Source organism: Spinacia oleracea, chromosome 4, assembly GCF_020520425.1.
Source record: "Spinacia oleracea cultivar Varoflay chromosome 4, BTI_SOV_V1, whole genome shotgun sequence".
Lineage (NCBI taxonomy): Eukaryota > Viridiplantae > Streptophyta > Magnoliopsida > Caryophyllales > Amaranthaceae > Spinacia > Spinacia oleracea.
In genome coordinates, this window is record NC_079490.1 from 29,874,303 (window position 1) to 29,895,299 (window position 20,997).

Consider the following 20,997-nt stretch of genomic DNA (forward strand, 5'->3'; position numbering starts at 1 on the left):
ATTAATCTGAAGGCTACCTAAACAGAAAAATACCTTCGTCCTCCACAATGTGCATGTATATGAGTCATAAAACACTACTAACAGTTGCAAACCAATACTCAAAATCAATGACACACCAGGAAGCTATCACACATCCTAACCAAGTCAACTAGCCAAGCACCAAGTCCACGAATAGTTAGTCAGAGTTGACTCATGTTAAGGCATCAAAGCAATCGAATATCAAATCATGGCTAACACATCCACATTGCTCGTCATCAAATACCAAGAATCAAAACAATTTTCAATCAAAGGGGCACAGGGAAGCATGATATTGTATTCATCGGAACGTATTTTTGTATTTTTTTTTTTTCAAAGCAATAAACTACTCTAGAAAACATTAAACACACCAAAATAAACACACAAAAATAAGTAAATGCAAAAATAAAAGGAAAAACATACCTAATATGTACAAGTGAGTGAAACACCCCCCAAAGCAAAATCAGACAATGTCCTCATTGGCTCAAGGGCTATCATGAGGAAAGTGAGCAAACCGTGGCTTATTTGTCGCTGATTCGCAAATCGCCCGATCGGGCAGCAGATCGCCCGATCTGGAAGCATATCGCCCGATCGGGCAGCAGATCGCCCGATCGGGCGAATTTCGAACCTTTCCGTTGAATCTGTGCGCGCCCGATCGGGCGCACCTCGCCCGATCCGGATCGGGCGAAATGCAATGCCTTGTTTTATTGACTTTTCTCAGCCCAGAATCCTTCCTTGACCTTTCTACGACGTCATCATCAACCGCCCGATCGGGCGGAATTTCGCCCGATCGGGCATTTCACTCGCCTTTTGTGTGGATCGGGCAACCGTCGCTCGTTCGGGCGATTTTCCAACATTTTCCTTGAATCGACACGCGCCCGATCGGGCGCTCCTCGCCCGATCCGGATCGGGCAAAACGCAGACTACTCCGTTTCAGCTTGAATTCAACTTTTTCGAACTTGGAGCCTTAGACCTGCACAGCATTAAACGTCCAAACCGTAAAATACCCTCTTCTCACCTCTCTAACACCAAAAACTACAATGAAACACACACTTGCTCAAAAATTATACTAAAACACACAAACAAAAGCGAAAAATACACTACGAAAAGCAATAAATGGATAGTGAAATACTCATCCCCTATTATATTGATGCAATGTCCCCATTACACAATCTTAGTTTATGTACAGACAACGAAAGGAAGGGGATGAGAGCCACGACAACTCATCACCAAAGATGGTGCCATCTGGTGTCGAATCAATTGCCTTGGATGAGCTATGTGGCGCGGGAAGTGACAGACCACGACCCCGATCATGAATACGGTGCCCACCGTTCACCGAGCTTTCGGCCTTTCGGGTCTCAGCATCATCAAATCGTGCCTCCCGCAAAGAGATTGGTTAGTAAATAACCAACGAACGAGCGCAGAAGCTTGTCATGCGCACTCGCACAACTTTCGTGCAACAAGACATGCACGATAATCAACAACAATATTTGCATAAAGTCCGAATGAACTCTATGCCAGTAAGGAGTAGGATGCCTAAAGGAAGAAGAACAAAAAGAAAAAACAACAATAAAAGAAGAATAAGAAAAGGAAGGAAAAGAGAAAGTAGGCATACTCTCCTTATGGAAGTTGTTTTTACGGACTATTGATTCTTCAACCTCAATGATCAATGAAATAGCTCTCTCTGTGTTTTGGAATTCATGGTGGATAGGCTCTTCACCATATAGAGCTCTCTGCAAAGCATCCACCTCTTCTTTGTAAGTATTGTAAGTACCTGCGAAAGATTCACAAAGAGGAACATACTCTATTGGGTCATTGGGCTTTTGATTTTCATGGGGAGGAGGAAGATACTCAAGTAAAGGTTTTATGGGGAAAGAGAAGGGGAGTGAGACGGTGTAAACGGGGCTAAGAATAACCCTTGTTGGACTTGGAATATGAGGGGTAGGGGTTGACACAACAACAAGGGTTTTATCAACTTCAACTTCCTCATGGAATTGCTCTATGACATATGGCTTTTCAGTTTCAACAAATCCTTCATCCATTGATCCAACCGTCAAATCATCATCCTCCCACTCATCCTCAGCCTCTGTTATAAGCTCCTCCCACTCTTGGTTGCCTATGGGTTCACTCAGTTGACCCCCATCCCCAACACAACTCGAATCATTATTTTCAATAATTTCTTGAACTTTTCTAAATCTCTCAAGAGTAGCCTTACTAGCTTTAATAATCTCATTAGTAGCCTCTTGAGATCTAGTACACTGAATCTCAATCTCAGAGTTTAATCTTCTTAATTCCTCTAAGAAGCTATCTCTGATTTCTGATTCGGGTTGAACAGGATTGAGCAAGGGTTCACAATAATACACGGGAGAAGCAACAGTGGAATTATGAGGCAAAACATTGATATCCATGCAAGGGTTAGATAAGTCGTTAGAATATACATGATTATCATAAACATTAGAATGCACCTCATTATAACAAGCATGCAAGGGAGAGGGGGTAGAAACATGTAGATTATGCTCATAATTTGGATTAGCACATGTAACATGAATCGCCATTTCACGCTCATACAAATCCCTTGCAAACCACATATAGTAATCCCACATATCATCCAAAGACAAGGCTCGAAAATCACCATTAAATCTACTTTCTATCACATTCCTTGTATACTCATTTAAACCACCATAAGCAAAACCACAAGAATCCCAAAGATTAAAATTGTGGTAACCAATAAAATCATTTAGCCTATCGAAATACACCCAAAAAGGCTCATTTAAGAATTGAGGGAAAGAATAATAATCCATTTTTTTCAGGGAAAAAAAAAATTAAAAAAATTAAAAGAAAAAAATAATAAAAAAATAAACTAAAGAAAATAAAATATACACATGGTCTCAAAGAACAGGAAGTTCTATGAGACTCATGAAAATAATCTAGATCATAAAATTAGTAGCAGAAAATTAAACCGTTTCCCCGGCAACGGCGCCAAAATTTGACAGGCTAAATCGCACTCCTATCAAAGATAAACCTAACGTTCACCAACTAAAAATATAGTAAGGGAAGCAGGGATCGTATCCACAGGGAAACAATGTTCTTTCTACTATTAATTAACTAATCTAGACTACTGGTAACAAAGAGTTGGATTGGTTTGTATATTAAACTAAAGCAAATAATCAAATCGGAAAATAACAATATTAAAGGAATCTAGGGCAACGGTTCACCATAAATGCAGAGCAGGATTGGACAACGGACAATAACAATCAATGAACAATCATAATTAGGAAAACATGCATCTCTCGAATCTTATGAATTCCTTAGGATAGAACAACTAGCGGGCTCTCGCTACGTACTAGAAATAATTCCTATCTAATAGCCACAGACCAAAAAACATCATATTTATACCTCTCGGCGCATAATCTAAGGTTAATCAAACTCAAATCAAAATAGTCCGGCCGAACAGAATTGACGAGCAATAATAATAAGCTATAGAAATTATAATCAATCAATCAATTAATCAAGTCCACATATAATCCCAATCATGCATTCATGGATCCCCTAAACCCTAGAAATTAAACTACTCACTCATGATAATAAATAACAAAGCAATTAACATAATAGAAAACATGATCAAGCAATAAGATAAATTAAAGCAAGAAACAATACCGACTTGAAGAACAATGGAATAATAAAGCTTGAATCTTTGATTAAAATTAAAACTAAGTGTTTGGAGAAAATAGAGAGAACTAAAATAGACTAAGTAATTAGAAAACTAGAATAAAAGATGTCACTAAAAATATAAGGGGCTAGTATTTATAGTTTGCCCAAAATAGAGCCCAAAATCGGAAATAAAATCTCGCGAAATACGCTGGAGGTTGGCGTGGCCCGATCGGGCGACGCTACGCCCGATCGGGCGATGTGCTCGATAGTCGGCCCGATCGGGCAAAATTCCGCCCGATCGGGCGGTTGCAAAATGCCCAGAACAGCGCCCAGAATAACCGCCCGATCCGGATCGGGCGAAGCCCGCCCGATCGGGCGCGTGTTGAAACTGCACGATCCTCTATCTTAAAAACACCATATCTCCTTCGTTATAAGTCGGAATTAGGCGAGTGACCACTCGTTGGAAAGCTCTTGAAGTCTAGAATCCAACCCAATTTGAATCGCTGCATTTGGAGTTGTATAACTCGAGTTATGATCAAAAGAGTGGACGACATTCAGTTTTCTACTTCTTTCACTATTCGCTTTGCATGAAAATTCTTCCAACTCAATGTTTGCGCTCTCGAAAGTATATAATCTCTTGTATTGATTCAAACGAGTAGGAAATGTACAAAAATATGCTAATTCCTACAATGATGAACCTGAAACTACAAACACACTACAAGGAGCACATTAGTACTAAAATCGCTCCGAAGAGCTCATTTGAGATCAAAAAGTACTAAGGGACGGGGGTAAAAACTCTATATAAAACGCATATATCAGCTTCATGTGCAGCAATGTACTCCGCTTCAGTTGTAGAATCCGCAATGGTGCTTTGCTTAGCACTTTTCCAGCTTACTGCTCCTCCGTTGAGGCAGAAGACAAACCCAGACTGTGATCTGAAATCATCTTTGTCGGTTTGGAAACTTACGTCCGTATAGCCTTTAAAAATTAATTCATCATCTCCACCATAGACCAGGAAGTCATCTTTGTGCCTTTTCAGGTACTTCAGAATATTTTTGGCAGCAGTCCAATGCGCCTCTCCTGGGTCTGACTGGTATCTGCTCGTAGCACTGAGTGCGTACGCAACATCCGGGCGTGTACATATCATAGCATACATTATTGAACCAATCAATGATGCATATGGAATCCCATTCATTCGTCTACGCTCATCAAGTGTTTTTGGGCACTGAGTCTTGCTTAGAGTCATTCCATGAGACATGGGTAGGTAGCCTCGCTTGGAGTCCGCCATCTTGAACCTATCAAGAACCTTATTGATATAAGTGCTTTGACTAAGTCCAATCATCTTTTTAGATCTATCTCTGTAAATCTTGATGCCCAATATGTACTGTGCTTCTCCTAGATCCTTCATCGAAAAACATTTCCCAAGCCAAATCTTGACTGAGTTCAACATAGGAATGTCATTTCCGATAAGTAATATGTCGTCGACATATAATACTAGGAAAGCAATTTTGCTCCCACTGACCTTCTTGTATACACAAGATTCGTCTGCGTTCTTGATGAAACCAAAGTCACTGACTGCTTCATCAAAACGTATATTCCAGCTCCTGGATGCCTGCTTCAATCCGTAGATTGACTTCTTTAGCTTGCATACCTTTTTAGCATTCTTTGGATCCTCAAAACCTTCAGGCTGTGTCATAAACACAGTTTCTGTTAAAACGCCGTTTAAGAAAGCAGTTTTGACATCCATCTGCCATATTTCGTAATCGTAATATGCAGCGATTGCTAACATTATTCGAATAGACTTTAGCATTGCAACTGGTGAAAAGGTTTCATCGTAATCCACACCGTGGACTTGCCTGTAACCTTTTGCAACCAATCTAGCTTTGAAAACTTCAAGTTTCCCATCCTTGTCCTTTTTCAGTTTGAAAACCCATTTGCTTCCAATGGCTTGGTAGCCATCTGGCAAATCGACCAAATCCCATACTTGGTTTTCAGACATGGAGTCTAATTCAGATTGCATGGCTTCTTGCCATTGCTTGGAGCTAGGGCTCGTCATAGCTTGTTTGTAAGTCGCAGGTTCATCACTTTCAAGTAATAGAACGTCATAGCTCTCGTTCGTCAAAATACCTAAGTACCTTTCCGGTTGAGATCTATATCTTTGCGATCTACGCGGGGTAACATTTCTAGATTGACCATGATTCTCACCAGATTCTTCTAAAGATCTCTGAGTTTCATCCTGAATGTCATCTTGAGCATTCTCTAGAGTTTGTTGTTCGACTCGAATTTCTTCGAGGTCTACTTTTCTCCCACTTGTCATTTTGGAAATGTGATCCTTCTCCAAAAAGACACCATCTCGAGCAACAAACACTTTGTTCTCAGATGTATTGTAGAAGTAATACCACTTTGTTTCCTTTGGATAGCCCACAAGGATACATTTGTCAGATTTTGGATGAAGTTTGTCTGAAATTAATCGTTTGACGTATACTTCACATCCCCAAATCTTAAGAAAAGACACATTTGGAGGCTTTCCAAACCATAATTCGTATGGAGTCTTTTCGACAGCTTTAGACGGAGCTCTATTTATAGTGAGTGCAGCTGTATTTAGTGCATGTCCCCAAAATTCTAATGGAAGTTCGGCCTGACCCATTATTGACCTGACCATGTCTAGCAAGGTTCTGTTCCTCCGTTCCGACACACCATTCCATTGTGGTGTTCCAGGAGGAGTCAATTCTGATAGAATTCCACATTCTTTCAGATGGTCATCAAATTCATAGCTCAGATATTCACCGCCTCTATCAGACCGCAGTGCCTTAATCTTCTTGCCTAATTGATTCTCTACTTCACTCTGAAATTCCTTGAATTTGTCAAAGGATTCAGACTTATGCTTCATTAGGTAGACATAACCATACCTACTGAAGTCATCAGTGAAAGTGATAAAGTAGATGAAACCACCTCTAGCATTTGTACTCATTGGTCCACATACATCTGTATGGATTAAACCCAGTAGTTCATTTGCTCTTTCTCCAACTTTAGAGAAAGGTTGCTTTGTCATTTTGCCAAGTAAACATGATTCGCATTTACCATAATCCTCTAAGTCAAATGGTTCTAGAATTCCTTCCCTTTGAAGTCTTTCTAAGCGTTTCAAGTTTATATGGCCTAATCGACAATGCCACAGATAGGTGAGATATGAATCATTCTTTTTGGCCTTTTTGGTATTTATGTTATATACTTGTTTGTCGTGATCTAATAAATAAAGTCCATTGACTAATCTAGCAGATCCATAAAACATCTCTTTAAAATAAAACGAACAACTATTGTCTTTTATTAAAAAAGAAAATCCCTTTGCATGTAAGCAAGAAACTGAAATGATGTTTTTAGTAAGACTTGGAACATGGAAACATTCTTCCAGTTCCAAAACTAGCCCGGAGGGCAACGACAAATAGTAAGTTCCTACAGCTAATGCAGCAATCCGTGCTCCATTTCCCACTCGTAGGTCGACTTCACCCTTGCTTAACTTTCTACTTCTTCTTAGTCCCTGTGGATTGGAACATAAGTGTGAGCCACAACCTGTATCTAATACCCAAGAAGTTGAATTAGCAAGTATACAGTCTATAACGAAAATACCTGAAGATGGAACGACTGTTCCGTTCTTCTGATCTTCCTTTAGCTTCAAGCAATCTCTTTTCCAATGCCCCTTCTTCTTGCAGTAGAAGCATTCGGATTCAGAAGTGGGTTGACTGACCTTCCTCTTTGCAGATTTGGCGCCAGTTTGCTTAGTTGGGCTGGCCTTGTTGCCACCTTTCTTAGCATTCCTCTTCTTTCCAGATTTCTTGAACTTGCCTCCACGCACCATAAGCACATCCTGCTTATCACTTTTGAGCGTCTTTTCAGCGGTCTTCAGCATACCGTGAAGCTCAGTGAGCGTTTTGTCCAGACTATTCATACTGTAGTTCAGTTTGAACTGATCATACCCGCTATGAAGAGAATGGAGGATGGTGTCTATAGCCATTTCCTGAGAAAATTGCTGATCCAGCCGACTCATATTCTCAATGAGTCCAATCATTTTGAGAACATGTGGACTTACGGGCTCGCCTTTCTTAAGTTTGGTCTCAAGAATTTGCCTATGAGTCTCGAATCTTTCGACTCGAGCCAGATCTTGGAACATGTTCTTCAACTCACTGATGATTGTGAAAGCATCTGAGTTGATGAACGTTTTCTGCAGATCCGCACTCATGGTGGCGAGCATTAGACATTTCACATCCTTGTTGGCATCAATCCAACGATTGAGGGCTGCCTGAGTGACCCCGTCGCCTGCAGCTTCGGGCATCGCCTCATCTAGGACATACTCCTTTTCTTCCTGCATAAGAACTATTTGCAAGTTCCTTTGCCAGTCAAGGAAGTTTTTCCCGTTCAACTTCTCCTTTTCGAGAATTGATCGAATGTTGAATGAATTGTTGTTTGCCATATTAAAAACTACAATTGAAAAGAATAAACAAATAAATAACCATTCACAATTTCTCTTAATAAACTTAAATTCTAGCATACATGCATAATTCAATGTTTATTAAGCATTTTATTCAAATTATGTGTTCCGGCAGGTGTGAATAAAATGATTCCAAGATCCTAAAATCATTGAAGAACTAAGCACAGTTTGTCGACTTAATCCTAGAACATCTTAGGTAAGCAAAAGCCTTTTGCTAATAGTCTAGAAACTATTCTTGGTTGATAGGTACGTCTAAGAACTTATTAGGTAAACCTATCGATTTTGCCACGACATAAAAGGACTCCTTACTTATATCGTTGAGTTTCACCAAAACTAACATGTACTCACAATTATTTGTGTACCTTGCCCCTTTAGGACCAATAAGTAACACCTCGCTGAGCGAAAACTATTACTAGATTGATGTAAAGGATATCCAAGCAAGTGTATATTTTGGCATGGCACCTTTTAACTCAATTTTTAAGTTTGGAACTTAAAGCTCTTACTATGTTGGTTAGATTTTAAGTGAACTAAAATCCTTAATCATGCAACATAATCAAGCTTTTGATCTCAGGCATTTTAAGACATATTTAAAAGCAATAAATAACTTAAAACATGCATAAGATATTTGTGATCTAGTATGGCCCGACTTCATCTTGAAGCTTTAACTTCAAAGTCCGTCTTGAAAATCTCCGTGGGAGGCACCATTTTCTTCAAATAGGATAAGCTATAACTAATTACAACTATTTGATGGTACGCAGACCATATTTGAATTGAAAAATAACTTTGGTACTTCAGACCAATTACATTCAAATTAATGGTACGCAGACCATATTTTCTATCCTATTTGGGCCATACTAGTCACTTCATAACCTGCAAAACAGTACATATACAATATATACCATTCACCCATTCATTATCATGAATGGCCCACTTAGCTGGTTAGTAAAACACATTATGCATCACGTAAATATTTGCAGCAATTAATCAAGGGCACCAATAATCTACCAATTATTCAGTCCTTATTAATTCTAATCAAGTTTTTTTAACCTTAAGGATTTGTAGACCTAATCAAGAGTTTATGACTAAAAAGCGCTCCCACTTAAACCAATAAATTCATATGCTTTACTAATTTTAAACATAAAAATGTATTTCTAGTCTAACCGGAAACATACAAATTTAATTAAAATTTAAAGCTCATATAAATTTATAATTGAATCCAAAAAATTTAATTTAATTTCAGTCGTATTTAAATTAATTCATGATTTTAATTTTAAAAATAATTAGAATAAATAACATTTATTATAATTACAATATTCAAAATTAAAATCCAAGAAAATAATTTAAATTATTAATTTTAAAATTAATTAAAATTACGTGAACTGAAATTTTCAAATTAAACATTCAAAACGATCTAATCGTAACGCAAACACCCTACGCATTGCACGCCCATGGGCCGCTCGCACACAGCCATCGCTGGCCATGTGCGCGCAGCCCATGCGCTCGTCGCATAGCTGCTGCATTTCCATCGCAAGCCTTCGCACGCTGCGCGCGCGCCAGCGCTCGTCGCACGCGAGCCATCGCTCGCTGTGCGCGCGACATCGCTCGCTGGGCGCGCGACATCGCTCGCTGGGCGCGCGACATCGCTCGCTGTGCGCGCGACATCGCTCGCTGGGCGCGCGACATCGCTCGCTGTGCGTGCGAACCATCGCTCGCTGGGCGCGCGACATCGCTCGCTGGGCGCGCGACATCGCTCGCTGGGCGCGCGACATCGCTCGCTGGGCGCGCGACATCGCTCGCTGGGCGTGCGACATCGCTCGCTGGGCGCGCGACATCGCTCGCTGGGCGCGCGACATCGCTCGCTGGGCGCGCGACATCGCTCGCTGTGCGTGCGAGCAACGCTGGGCGCAGCGCTCGTGGCACGCGAGCTTGCGCTCGCTGCGCGCGAGGCTGCGCGCTCTTGCGCGAGGCAGTGCGCGTTGTGGCGCAGCTCGCTTGCTGCCCACACGCGACTGCCTTGGCTCGCCCTTCGCCCATGCCCATTCGTCCATTGCTCGTGGCCCACGACACAAGGCAGGGCTGCTGCCTTGTGCACGTGCACCATGCCTTGCTCATTGCATTCGTGCCGCACGGGCGACGAGCTCCCTTGCTCGTCGTCGCATGCCCGCACTATACAACACCCCTTAAGGGTAACACGAAGCGTCCATTGCTTTGTGCGTGCAAGTTATATGAACGAATCGCATAAAAAATTTAAAATTTATAAAATTAATGACAAATTAATAAATATTATTAATTTCATAATTTTAGGGCGAAAAATCGAAAATTTATTATTCAATTGATTTCCGATTTACATGGATTCAAGTCTAGGTCATAAAAATTTAAAATTTATCAAAAATTTACAAATTTTATGGTGGTTTTTAATCATAGGTTTCTAATTAAATTATAATTAATTATGAAAATCAAATTAATTCTAAATTATTCTAATTTTCAACAAATTAATCATAATTACAAATTAGATTGCATAATTAACAAGGCTAGGCATTCAAACTTGTTAAACATATACAGTAGGTCAATCAAAAATTCAAGATTTATCAACAAGAATCGCAAATATTTAATTTAACATCTTAAATTTACGAAATTTTGCATTCGAAAAACTAAAACCTTCGAAAAGTCATAGTTAGGCTTCGAATTTGAGAATTCTGGGTTCGGCAGAAAAATACTCTTTTTGTCAAAATTTTAGAATGCCTTTTACATGCGGAATTGACACAAAAATCACTCGATTTGGATGAGTAACGAAGAAACTGCCGAAAAACTGCGTACGTATAATTAAATAAACGCAATTTGCAATTAATTAACAATTACGAAAATTAATCACCCCTTTTAATTCTTGCAAATTTGTAATATTTAACCATGTTTATGCAAATTAGATTATGAAAATAATAAGGGGCTCGTGATACCACTGTTAGGTTATGATACATATGATATTACATAAATCATGCGGAAACAATCATTAACCCAGGATTACATATTATTTACACATAATCATATAGCATAATTTAGATGCATACTCTTTGTTGCGTGCCCTCCCTAGCTGCGCCCGAACCGAACCAGAACAAGTCTTTAGGACTCCAAGTGTCGTCCCTCCGTAGATAGTCCACAGCACGTCCGGATCCGCCTTAAGATTGACCAACTAGAATCGCCCTTAAGGTACTAGAATTTTCGGCACTTTTGAGCAAGATGTGTGGCTGAATTTTTCTCTCAAAAACTCACTTTGAATACTTTGAAACTCGTTATAAATTGTGAACCCAGGCCACATATTTATAGGGGTATGGAAAGGGAATTGGAATCCTATTCAGATACAAATTAATTAAACCTAGAATCCTACAAGAACTCTAATTTAATTAATTTATCAAATAGAATTAGGAATTTAATCATTAACCGAACTCTGCACGTTTTAGGAAACGTGCACGAACACAAACACTTACACACGCACACACGGCAGCCACGATGGGCCGCCCATGCGTGCGCACGAGCAGCAGCCCACGCAGCGAGGCCTGCGCGAGCTGCAAGCCCACGCAGCTCCCGCGCGCGCTGCGCGCGCTGTGCGCGCTGCCACGGCCTGCTGGGCCTGGCCTTGCGCTGGGCCTGGCGTGGCTGTTTGTGCGGCGCGCTTGGCTTGCTGGGCGATGGCCTGGCTTCGTGCTGGGCCTCGTCCGGCAGGCCTCGTCCGATGCTTATTCGTACGATACACTTCCGATTAAATTTCCGATTCCGGAATTCATTTCCGATACGAACAATATTTAACATTTCCGATTCCGGAATTAATTTCCGTTTCGAACAAATATTTAATATTTCCGTTTCCGGAATTATTTTCCGATTCCAGTAATATTTCCGATTCTGACAATATTTCCGTTTCCGGCAATATTTCCGATTGTGGTAATATTTCCATTTCCGATAATATTTTCCGATACGTACCATGTTTCCGTTTCCGGCAACATCTACGACTTGGATAATATTTATATTTCCGATACGATCCATATTTCCGTTTCCGGTAATATCATCGTTTCCGGAGTATTCATTTCTTGCTTGTGACGATCTCAGCTCCCACTGAAACCAAGATCCGTCGGTTCCGAATATCCATAGATAGAGTATTTAATTCCATTAAATACTTGATCCGTTTACGTACTATTTGTGTGACCCTACGGGTTCAGTCAAGAGTAAGCTGTGGATTAATATCATTAATTCCACTTGAACTGAAACGGCCTCTAGCTAGGCATTCAGCTCACTTGATCTCACTGAATTATTAACTTTTTAATTAATACTGAACCGCATTTACTAGACTTAACATAGAATGCATACTTGGACCAAGGGCATTATTTCCTTCACTTGTATCTTTGGTTAATGTTCTACTACAGGTTCTTTTATTACACCTTTTGTAAACCTGTAGTTAGCAATTTAGCTTGGCATATAGCTACTGTAGTTTCTAATTGTCTCCTACAAACTTCTATTGTGCCTGAATGCAATATTAATGATATTTTGGTTCCAAATGTTATTGATCTGGATGGGTACTGCCTATTTTGTTGTATGCCTTGGCTCCATTGTCTCTTATATTTTAAACTGTGGAACAGATCTCTTGCCTTGTTCAGGGTTATGGTACTTCTTTGGACCACTTCCTGGTTCCAACTCAAATGGAGGAACCTAGTCCTTAGGAAGCTCTTTGATTGGAACCTCTTAGTTGTGTTCAATGAGGACCTAAGGTCCTTATCCTATGATGCAGTAAGAAACATTTCTTGTTTCCTACCTGAGGATCCCCTTGTCTTTCTTAGCTTACACCGCTCCATGTCAATTTGGTTACTCTGCGCTGCTAATTGCCCAACTTTCCTACTTTTACTAAGTAGTTTTTGGCTAACTCAACCTGCCATGTCTTTTGTTCTCAGTTGGATGATTGCCCACCCCTCCAATGATCAACCCTGGCTCTTTCACACATGGGTTTTGAACAGCTTAAACTTACTTCTCTTCCTGGAATGGAAATGGTGTAACTTTGAACACTTTTATTGTGACAAATACTCTTGTACAGTACAGGTCTATTGTGTACATTTTTTTTATCTTAGTCTCACTATCTTTTGTTTGTGCTAATTGGAACCGGACTCTGATCCGCATCGAACCATATGGGCTTAAGACCTTGTGTCTTTTTAAATTTTGCTTATGAAAATACTCACTTGGAATATTCAAGGAGGAAAAAACTCCAAGCAATTGGTGATATTAAACATTATATCACCACTTTCAAACCAGATATTTTAATTGTTCTCGAGACTATGACGTCTAATGCCACAAGTAGGAATGTAATCAAAGGCTTTCGGTTTCAAAAACATATAATTATTGACCCTATTAGCCATAGTGGCGGTTTATGGGTTTGCTGGAATAATGATTCAATACTTGTCCAAAACTACACCCTAGTTGATCGATGTGCTCATCTTAATGTATTGTATAAGCCAACCAATGACCATATTCTAGTCTCAGGGGCATACTTTCCAGCACAAAGCATAGACAAAGACCCTTTCTGGGAATCAATGTCTACATTCTATGAAAATATTCATACCCCTTGGATTCTAGTAGGTGATTTCAACGAACTATTACAACCAACGGACAAACTCGGGGGCAACCCAGTTACTCAGAACCAATGCCAAAGATTTCCACGGTTTATCACACGCACAGATGCTTCGGACTAGCTTGTCTGCAGCAAGGTTTCTCCTGGAAATCCCAATCCCACCCGGGGTTATATCAACGACTAGATCGAGCCGTCGCAAGAAATAGTTTTACAAACAAATTTCCAAATGCAACAGTCAAGTATGGTACTTTTACGAGTTCTGACCATGCCCCTATGTTCTTCGACACAAATTCGGAGGCCATAATGGTAAACAGAATTTTCAGGTTCCAAAAGTCATGGACTCTAGACGAGGAACCAACCAAAATCATTAAAGAAAAATGGGACTCCAATATCCAAGGGTCTAGGTTTTTTAGAATAAGAACCAAACTAACTAGCATTAAAGATAACTTAAAAATATGGGCCAAACAAAAGTATTCTCATAAGACCATGCAACTTAAAGTAAATGCAGATAAAATTCAAGAATTGGAAGACAAGTTAATATCACAACCCTTCAACCCTATATGGCGTAAGCACCTCCTTAGAATGCTTAAACAACGAGAAAGAATCCTAATGCATAGGCAACACGCCTGGAAAAGCTCAGCAAAGAAAACCTGGCTTAACCAAGGTGACAGAAACACTAAATTCTTTCATCATATTATGAAACATACAGCGGCTAAAAACCACATCTACACGCTAAAGAATGACGACAACCAATGGGAAGAGGGCCAAGAAAATGTCCAAAAAATTCTGTACGAGTCTTTTAGAGAAAGGTTTAAATCTTCCGTTCAAAATAATCGAACCCTTAACTTGGAGTTCCTGCCACAATTAGTAACTAATGCAGAAGGAGAAAGTCTCATCGCCCCTTTCTCAGATGATGTAATAAAAGAGAGCTTCTTTAGTATGAATCCCTTAAAAGCACCAGGTTCAGATGGGTTTGGCCCAAATTTTTTTCAAACATACTGGAAAACAATCGGACCTGAAGTAACAACAGCAATCAAGAGCTTTTTCTCCCACGGAAAATTGCCGCCTTTCCTCAATCATACCCTAATAGCTCTTATTCCTAAAAATGACAATCCTGAGTATCCCAACCACTTTAGACCAATAAGTCTTTGTAGTACGATTTATAAGGCTATCTCTAAACTTTTAGTTTCTAGATTAAGTCCTATTCTACAGAATCACATTAGCCCTCTTCAAAATGCTTTCACCCCTGGTAGGTCAATTCATGATAACCTCCTTTTGGTTCAGGAAATTCTTAACGTTTTCAAAAAGTCGAAATCCAAAACTGGCTGGTGCGCTCTCAAGCTTGACATGGAGAAAGCCTATGACAGGATAGAATGGGACTTCCTATGGGCAGTTCTAGCCAAAATGGGCTTTCCAACAACCTGGATCAAATGGGTAAAAGCAACAGTAACGACGGTCTCCTACTCTATTAAAGTCAATAATTCAACCACTAAAGTCTTTACCCCATCTAGAGGCTTAAGGCAAGGTGACCCTCTATCGCCGTATCTCTTTATCATATGCATGGAAGTTTTTATAATTATGCTAAATAACGCTAGTGCTAGGTCCAGCTTGGGGTTGGGCTTTAAAGTAGCACCTCAGACTACCAGAATCCCTTGCCTAATGTTTGCGCGCAGATGACAGCCTGCTTCTTTAGAAAGCTACTAACTCTGCTTGTCATAACCTACTAAAAGTCATTACAGACTTCTGTAAACTGTCAGGCCAACTCGTGAACTTCCATAAATCGGCTATTATTTTCTCGAAGACCATCACCCACTCAAAGAGAGACTCTCTAGCTAGCATTTTCAACATGACTAAGTCTATGGCACTAGGTAGATATCTGGGTGCCCACTTCTCGGGCTACACACCCACTAGAGCAGACTACCGTCGTATTATGCAAAAAAATGAAAGCCGTATAAACCCATGGCAAGCAAACTTTCTTTCAAAAGCAGGAAGAATGACTCTCATTCAAAGTAACCTTGAGGCTCTCCCAGCCTATATATGCTCCTCCTTCCTTCTTCCACAAAAGACGTGCCTTCAGCTGGACGGTGTACACCGCCAATTCTTTTGGAACCAATCCAAGTTAGGTTATGCCCTCCCTCTTATCGCTTGGAAAAAAGTCTGTCAACCTAAGGACCAGGGGGGACTTGGACTAAGGAGGTCTTACCCTTTAAACAAAGCCTTCATCGCAAAGCTAGGTTGGAAAATCCTGACGGACGAAAACAATTTGTGGGCTAAAATCATGAGAAAGAAATATCTCCAGAATAACAATTTCTTTTCAGTTAAAAAGAAAACTAGAGACTCGCCTATTTGGTCCAGCATTCTAAATCAACGTGAGATCCTCCGGAAAGGTATAAGGTGGAAGCTAGGAAATGGGAATACCATTAATTTTTGGAAAGATAACTGGATCGGACAATATGCCTTATCTGACCTTTCGGGTATCTCATCTAATCATATCATGGAAGATTATACAGTGAGTTTTTTCATAGATGAAACTAAAAATTGGGACATTGGAAAACTTTCGTCAGTTCTTCCACCTGAAACTGTACAAAAAATAAGAGGAATACCAATACCAGTTAACGACCTCCAGGACATCCCTATTTGGGGTTGCACAAACTCGGGAGAGTTTTCAGTAAAATCTGCAACCTGACTTGCACACGATCTTTCCACAAATAGTGAAAAATGGAAATATAGATGGATCTAGAAGCTCAATATAGCCCCGAAACTGAAAATTTTCCTATGGCAAATCTGTCACAAAAGTCTACCAACTAAAGAAACTCTTTTCCATAGAAAAATAATCCCATCAAGTTGCTGTCCAAGATGTAACCAAGCTAGCGAGAGCTTAGACCACATTTTTCTCAATTGTGAACATTCAAAGAATGTTTGGACTCATAGGCTAACTAAAAACTGGCTAGATTTCTCCTTTCCTATGTCAGTTTTTTCAAATATTTAGGCTACATTAGGCGGAACCAGGTAGCTCTACAAAAATTCATTAATTTATGCTGGACGTACTATTTGGAAAGAGCGGAATGCCTTAGTGTTCTCTAATACCAAGGTCTTGCCGCTGTTTTTTAAAGCTTTCAATGCTTTTAAAGAATGGGAGCTCAGACTTCTTATCGATTCTCATCAACTTAGAGGTACTCATTTCACCACTCACTCTCCTCCTTCCAACCAACCAACCACTTCACAACCTATCCTTGTGAGGTGGTTTCCGCCCCCTACGGGCGCCTTCAAACTTAATTTCGACGGGTCACGCAAATCTTCATCTGCAGCAGGAGGAATCATCATCAGAGATAGTACTCGAAAATCACTCGCGGTCAAATCTTTCAATTTCGGCAACTCACAAGTCTACATGGCAGAAGCTCTAGCATTACATAAAGGTATTCAAGAAGCAATAAGGTTAGGTATCAAAGACATCCACATTGAAGGCGATAACCTACTCGTAATCAACTCTCTGAAAGGTCTTTTGGAATCCCCCTTGGAAACTTCAAAACATAATACATGATAGCAAGACCCTTCTTCAGCATTTTGACTCAACCCATATCAAGCATATCTTCAGGGAAGCAAATAGAGCGGCAGATTGGATAGCTAATGTAGGACATCTTATTTGTGAACCCATGTGTATTTCCCCGAACTCCAGCCCCAAGTTAGAAGAGATTGTTAATAGTGATTACTTAGGCTTCACCCTTGTGCGAAGGGGAACCTAAGCTCTTTTTTCCTTACCTTTATAAAAAAAAAAAATTATTTTCTCTTAATATCTCAAATCATGTATAAGTAAATATAAAAAAAAATTAATATTTGAAAATATATATCGATACAAATCTAACATTAACCATTCTCACGTGACTAAAATTTTCCTTACGTATGAATCACAAAAAATGACCCAAGTCGTATTGCAGTGTGAATAGTGTAAAAATCAAAATGGTGTAATATTCGAGGAACAGGTGAAGTTTTAAAGTATTTTTTATGGATAAATATTTTTAAAGGTTACCGGATTAACTTTAAACATGGTCTGATTTTGAAAAGATAATTTATTTTTTAAAAAAAATATCACTAAAAAATAAATAAATTTTACATTAATCAAGGAAACTTTACCTCCGTCATACAATATTTATTGTACATAATCATGTATAATTAAGAATGTGTGTTAAGCCGTCCTCCTCCCTTTTTTTCTCTCTAGGGTTTACAAATTTCAAAGGGTTTCTAGGCCGGAAATAGTCAAATTTCTTCGGAAATTTGGCTATTTCCGGCCTTTTTGGTTTAATTATTCATGTGTTTGTCTTCAGATTCAATAAAACTACATCGTTTGAGTGTAGTAAGTTCCCCTATGGTGGGATTAGTGAGTGTAGTAAGTTCCCCTATAGTGGGATTAATTGAGTATTTGGGGCTTAGTATTAGTATAGTTTTGGTGGAGTATCGTCGTGAATTCGGTTCGTTGATAAAGAATTATACGAGATTGAACCAGTTATCAAAATTTCAAATTGACTTAGATGAATCGGATGGAAACCGTACTCGCGGCTACAACAAATCGTTAGACCGTCTCTCCAAAAAGGCTGTATGTTCCAGCGATATGTGCGAGAGATGTCCCACAGTGCAAGATCTTCCCAACGATGGTAGTTTTGAATGAAGGAATACCTCTTTTTGATTCAATTTGTTATGTATTTGTTAATTCGATTTCTGTTGTAGATGCCGTATGACTTTCTATTAATGAATTGATTTTACATTCAAAAAAAAAAAGTGTGTTAAGATGATGACGTCGGAACAAGCTAAAAGAATAATTTACAAAAAAAACCTCTTATGTTCCCCTTCATGAATTCAGATCCGTTGATTTACTTTGTGTTTGGGAATTTGATTAGTGGAGTAATATGTGGAAATCAAAACTACGAAATATGTGGAAAAGCCAAAATTAAGAAATTGACTAGCTATCACTTGTTTGATTGTTTAATCTCTAACCTTTAAAATACTCACATTTGCAACACTATGCTTATCAATAGTGTTTTGAGTCACAAATTCATGAAATTCACTATTCCTAAGGAAATGTTTTGCATTCCTTCCCTTTGCAAGCTCTATCATACTTCTTCAATCAACCAAGGTTCAAACCTTGTAAGCAACAAATTTCCACATTTTTTTTCACTTTCTCTCTTTTCTGTTTTCTGATTCATAAGTGATAAATATTATATAAGGGAAAAGCTTTCCCCCAATATTATTGATGAACAAGAGTATTTATACACCCACAATTTCCAAGCAGGGCGTACGAAACAACTAGGATAAGAAAATCAAAGAGTTTCCTAAACCCACTAACCTTCCTAATACTTTCTAACTTACGTAACAACTACAACATTAATACTTTTAATACTTTGTAACTTACATAACAGCTAGAACATTATTACTTTCTTAATTAATTAGGTATAACATTTAATTTTCGTAACACCCTCCCTCAAGTTGGAGCATGTGTGGGGATTAAAAATGCCCAACTTGGAAAAAAGAAAATCAAATTGTTGCTTCCCAAGAGCTTTAGTAAACATGTCAGCGAGCTGTGAGGAAGTGGATACATAAGATGGTTCAATTACACCATCTACTATAGCATCACGAACAAAATGACAATCAACCTCAATGTGCTTTGTGCGCTCATGAAAAATCGGATTCTTAGCCATGTGCAAAGCGGACTAACTGTCACAAAATAATGGAATAACTTTAGGATGATGAACTCCTAAACTCAACAACAATCCCTTTAACCATATTCACATGTAATCGCGGCCATGGAGCGATATTCTGCCTCTGCGGAAGAGCGAGAAACAGTGTGTTGGTTTTTTTTGTCTTCCATGAAATAGGCGAATGACCTAAAAACACAAACCAACCTGTTAAAGAACGACGAGTGATGGGACACACTGCCCAATCTGAGTCGCACCATCCTTGCAAAGTTAAATTACTATCAGCACGTAATAGGATACCCTGCCCTGGTGTACCCTTCAAGTACCGAACAACTCTCAATGTTGCATCCCAATGGTCAACTCGAGGCTCCTGCATGAATTGTGATAAGATATAGACCGAATAAGCAAGGTCCGGAAGAGTCACAACTAAATAGACCAGGCGGCCTACAAGCCGGCGGTAAGCCTCAGGCTCCTTCATTAACGACCCATCAGCTAGGCCAAGACGATGATTTTGTTCAATGGTAAAGCCGCAAAACCTGCTTCCGAAATAATATCAAGAGTATACTTCCGTTGACACAAAAATAATCCTGAATCACTCCTCGCAACCTCAATGCATACATAACCAAAACGCATAGGCAATTCTGAAGAAACCTTTCAGAATTCACAAACCATAAAACACAAATAGAGAAGAAGATAAGGGGATTGGGAAGGAGAGGGAGAGATGGAAAGGAATGAAATTATAGTTTGGTATATATTCGTTGGAATCCCTGAAAACAGATATATTGAAACTCCTTTGGGAACAAATTAAGGATGTGTATAATCTCATCTCACTGTGATATGATCTAAAAATTAGGGGGGGGGGGGGTATAGGGATACCAGTTTAAGTTAGGATAAGAGCTTTTAGTATGCTATTATTTATCCAAAAACAATTATTTCTCAAGCAATTAAAAAGAACCTTTAAAACTTGTCAACCCACACAAGACATAAGAAAGGGAAGATACTTTGAACTTCGATTCTGTGATGGAACTGGCATACCGACACAATGCCTTTTTAACACGTTCTCTAAAAATTCTAAAAAAATATTTAGAATATACAAGATCTGCCCTCTAACCTATTCTCGAACTTATACTTTCAATTTACTTCTAAAATTTAATTTTGTGATATACTTACCAACTGGTGAAGCATGTCTATTGTCAGGTTGATCAAAACGACTTCAAAGATGTGCTCGAAACACTAGGCACGTTCTACTTCCTAATCAAAATTAACCTAGCGACGACTCTTTCTAGGAACATTGTTCTGCAATTGCGCCTCAAGACATTTGTTCATGAAGAAGCAGAAGAGCATTTTGGAACGTCAGTAAACCTTTCCATTTGTTTAGTATACCACGAACTAATTGTTGTGTATAAACTTTCTTTAGTTTTGAGAATTTCTATAAGAATAAGTAGCTATATGCTACATATATGTTCTTTACTAATGCCTTTTGCAAATAGGACTCTTGAAACTCAACTAATAGCTTATTGTTATATTAATTGTTCTATCTATTTGTTTAGTTCGTT

At 39.2% G+C, this 20,997-nt stretch overlaps 1 protein-coding gene across 1 annotated transcript; it reads left to right on the forward strand.

Annotated features, from left to right (window-relative positions):
* The first annotated feature begins 15,612 nt into the window (after positions 1 to 15,612).
* On the forward strand, positions 15,613 to 16,440 carry LOC130471427 (uncharacterized mitochondrial protein AtMg00310-like). The gene has a single exon (XM_056841547.1). It carries the CDS (start codon positions 15,613 to 15,615, stop codon positions 16,438 to 16,440), a length of 828 nt encoding a protein of 275 aa, XP_056697525.1.
* Positions 16,441 to 20,997: the final 4,557 nt, after the last annotated feature.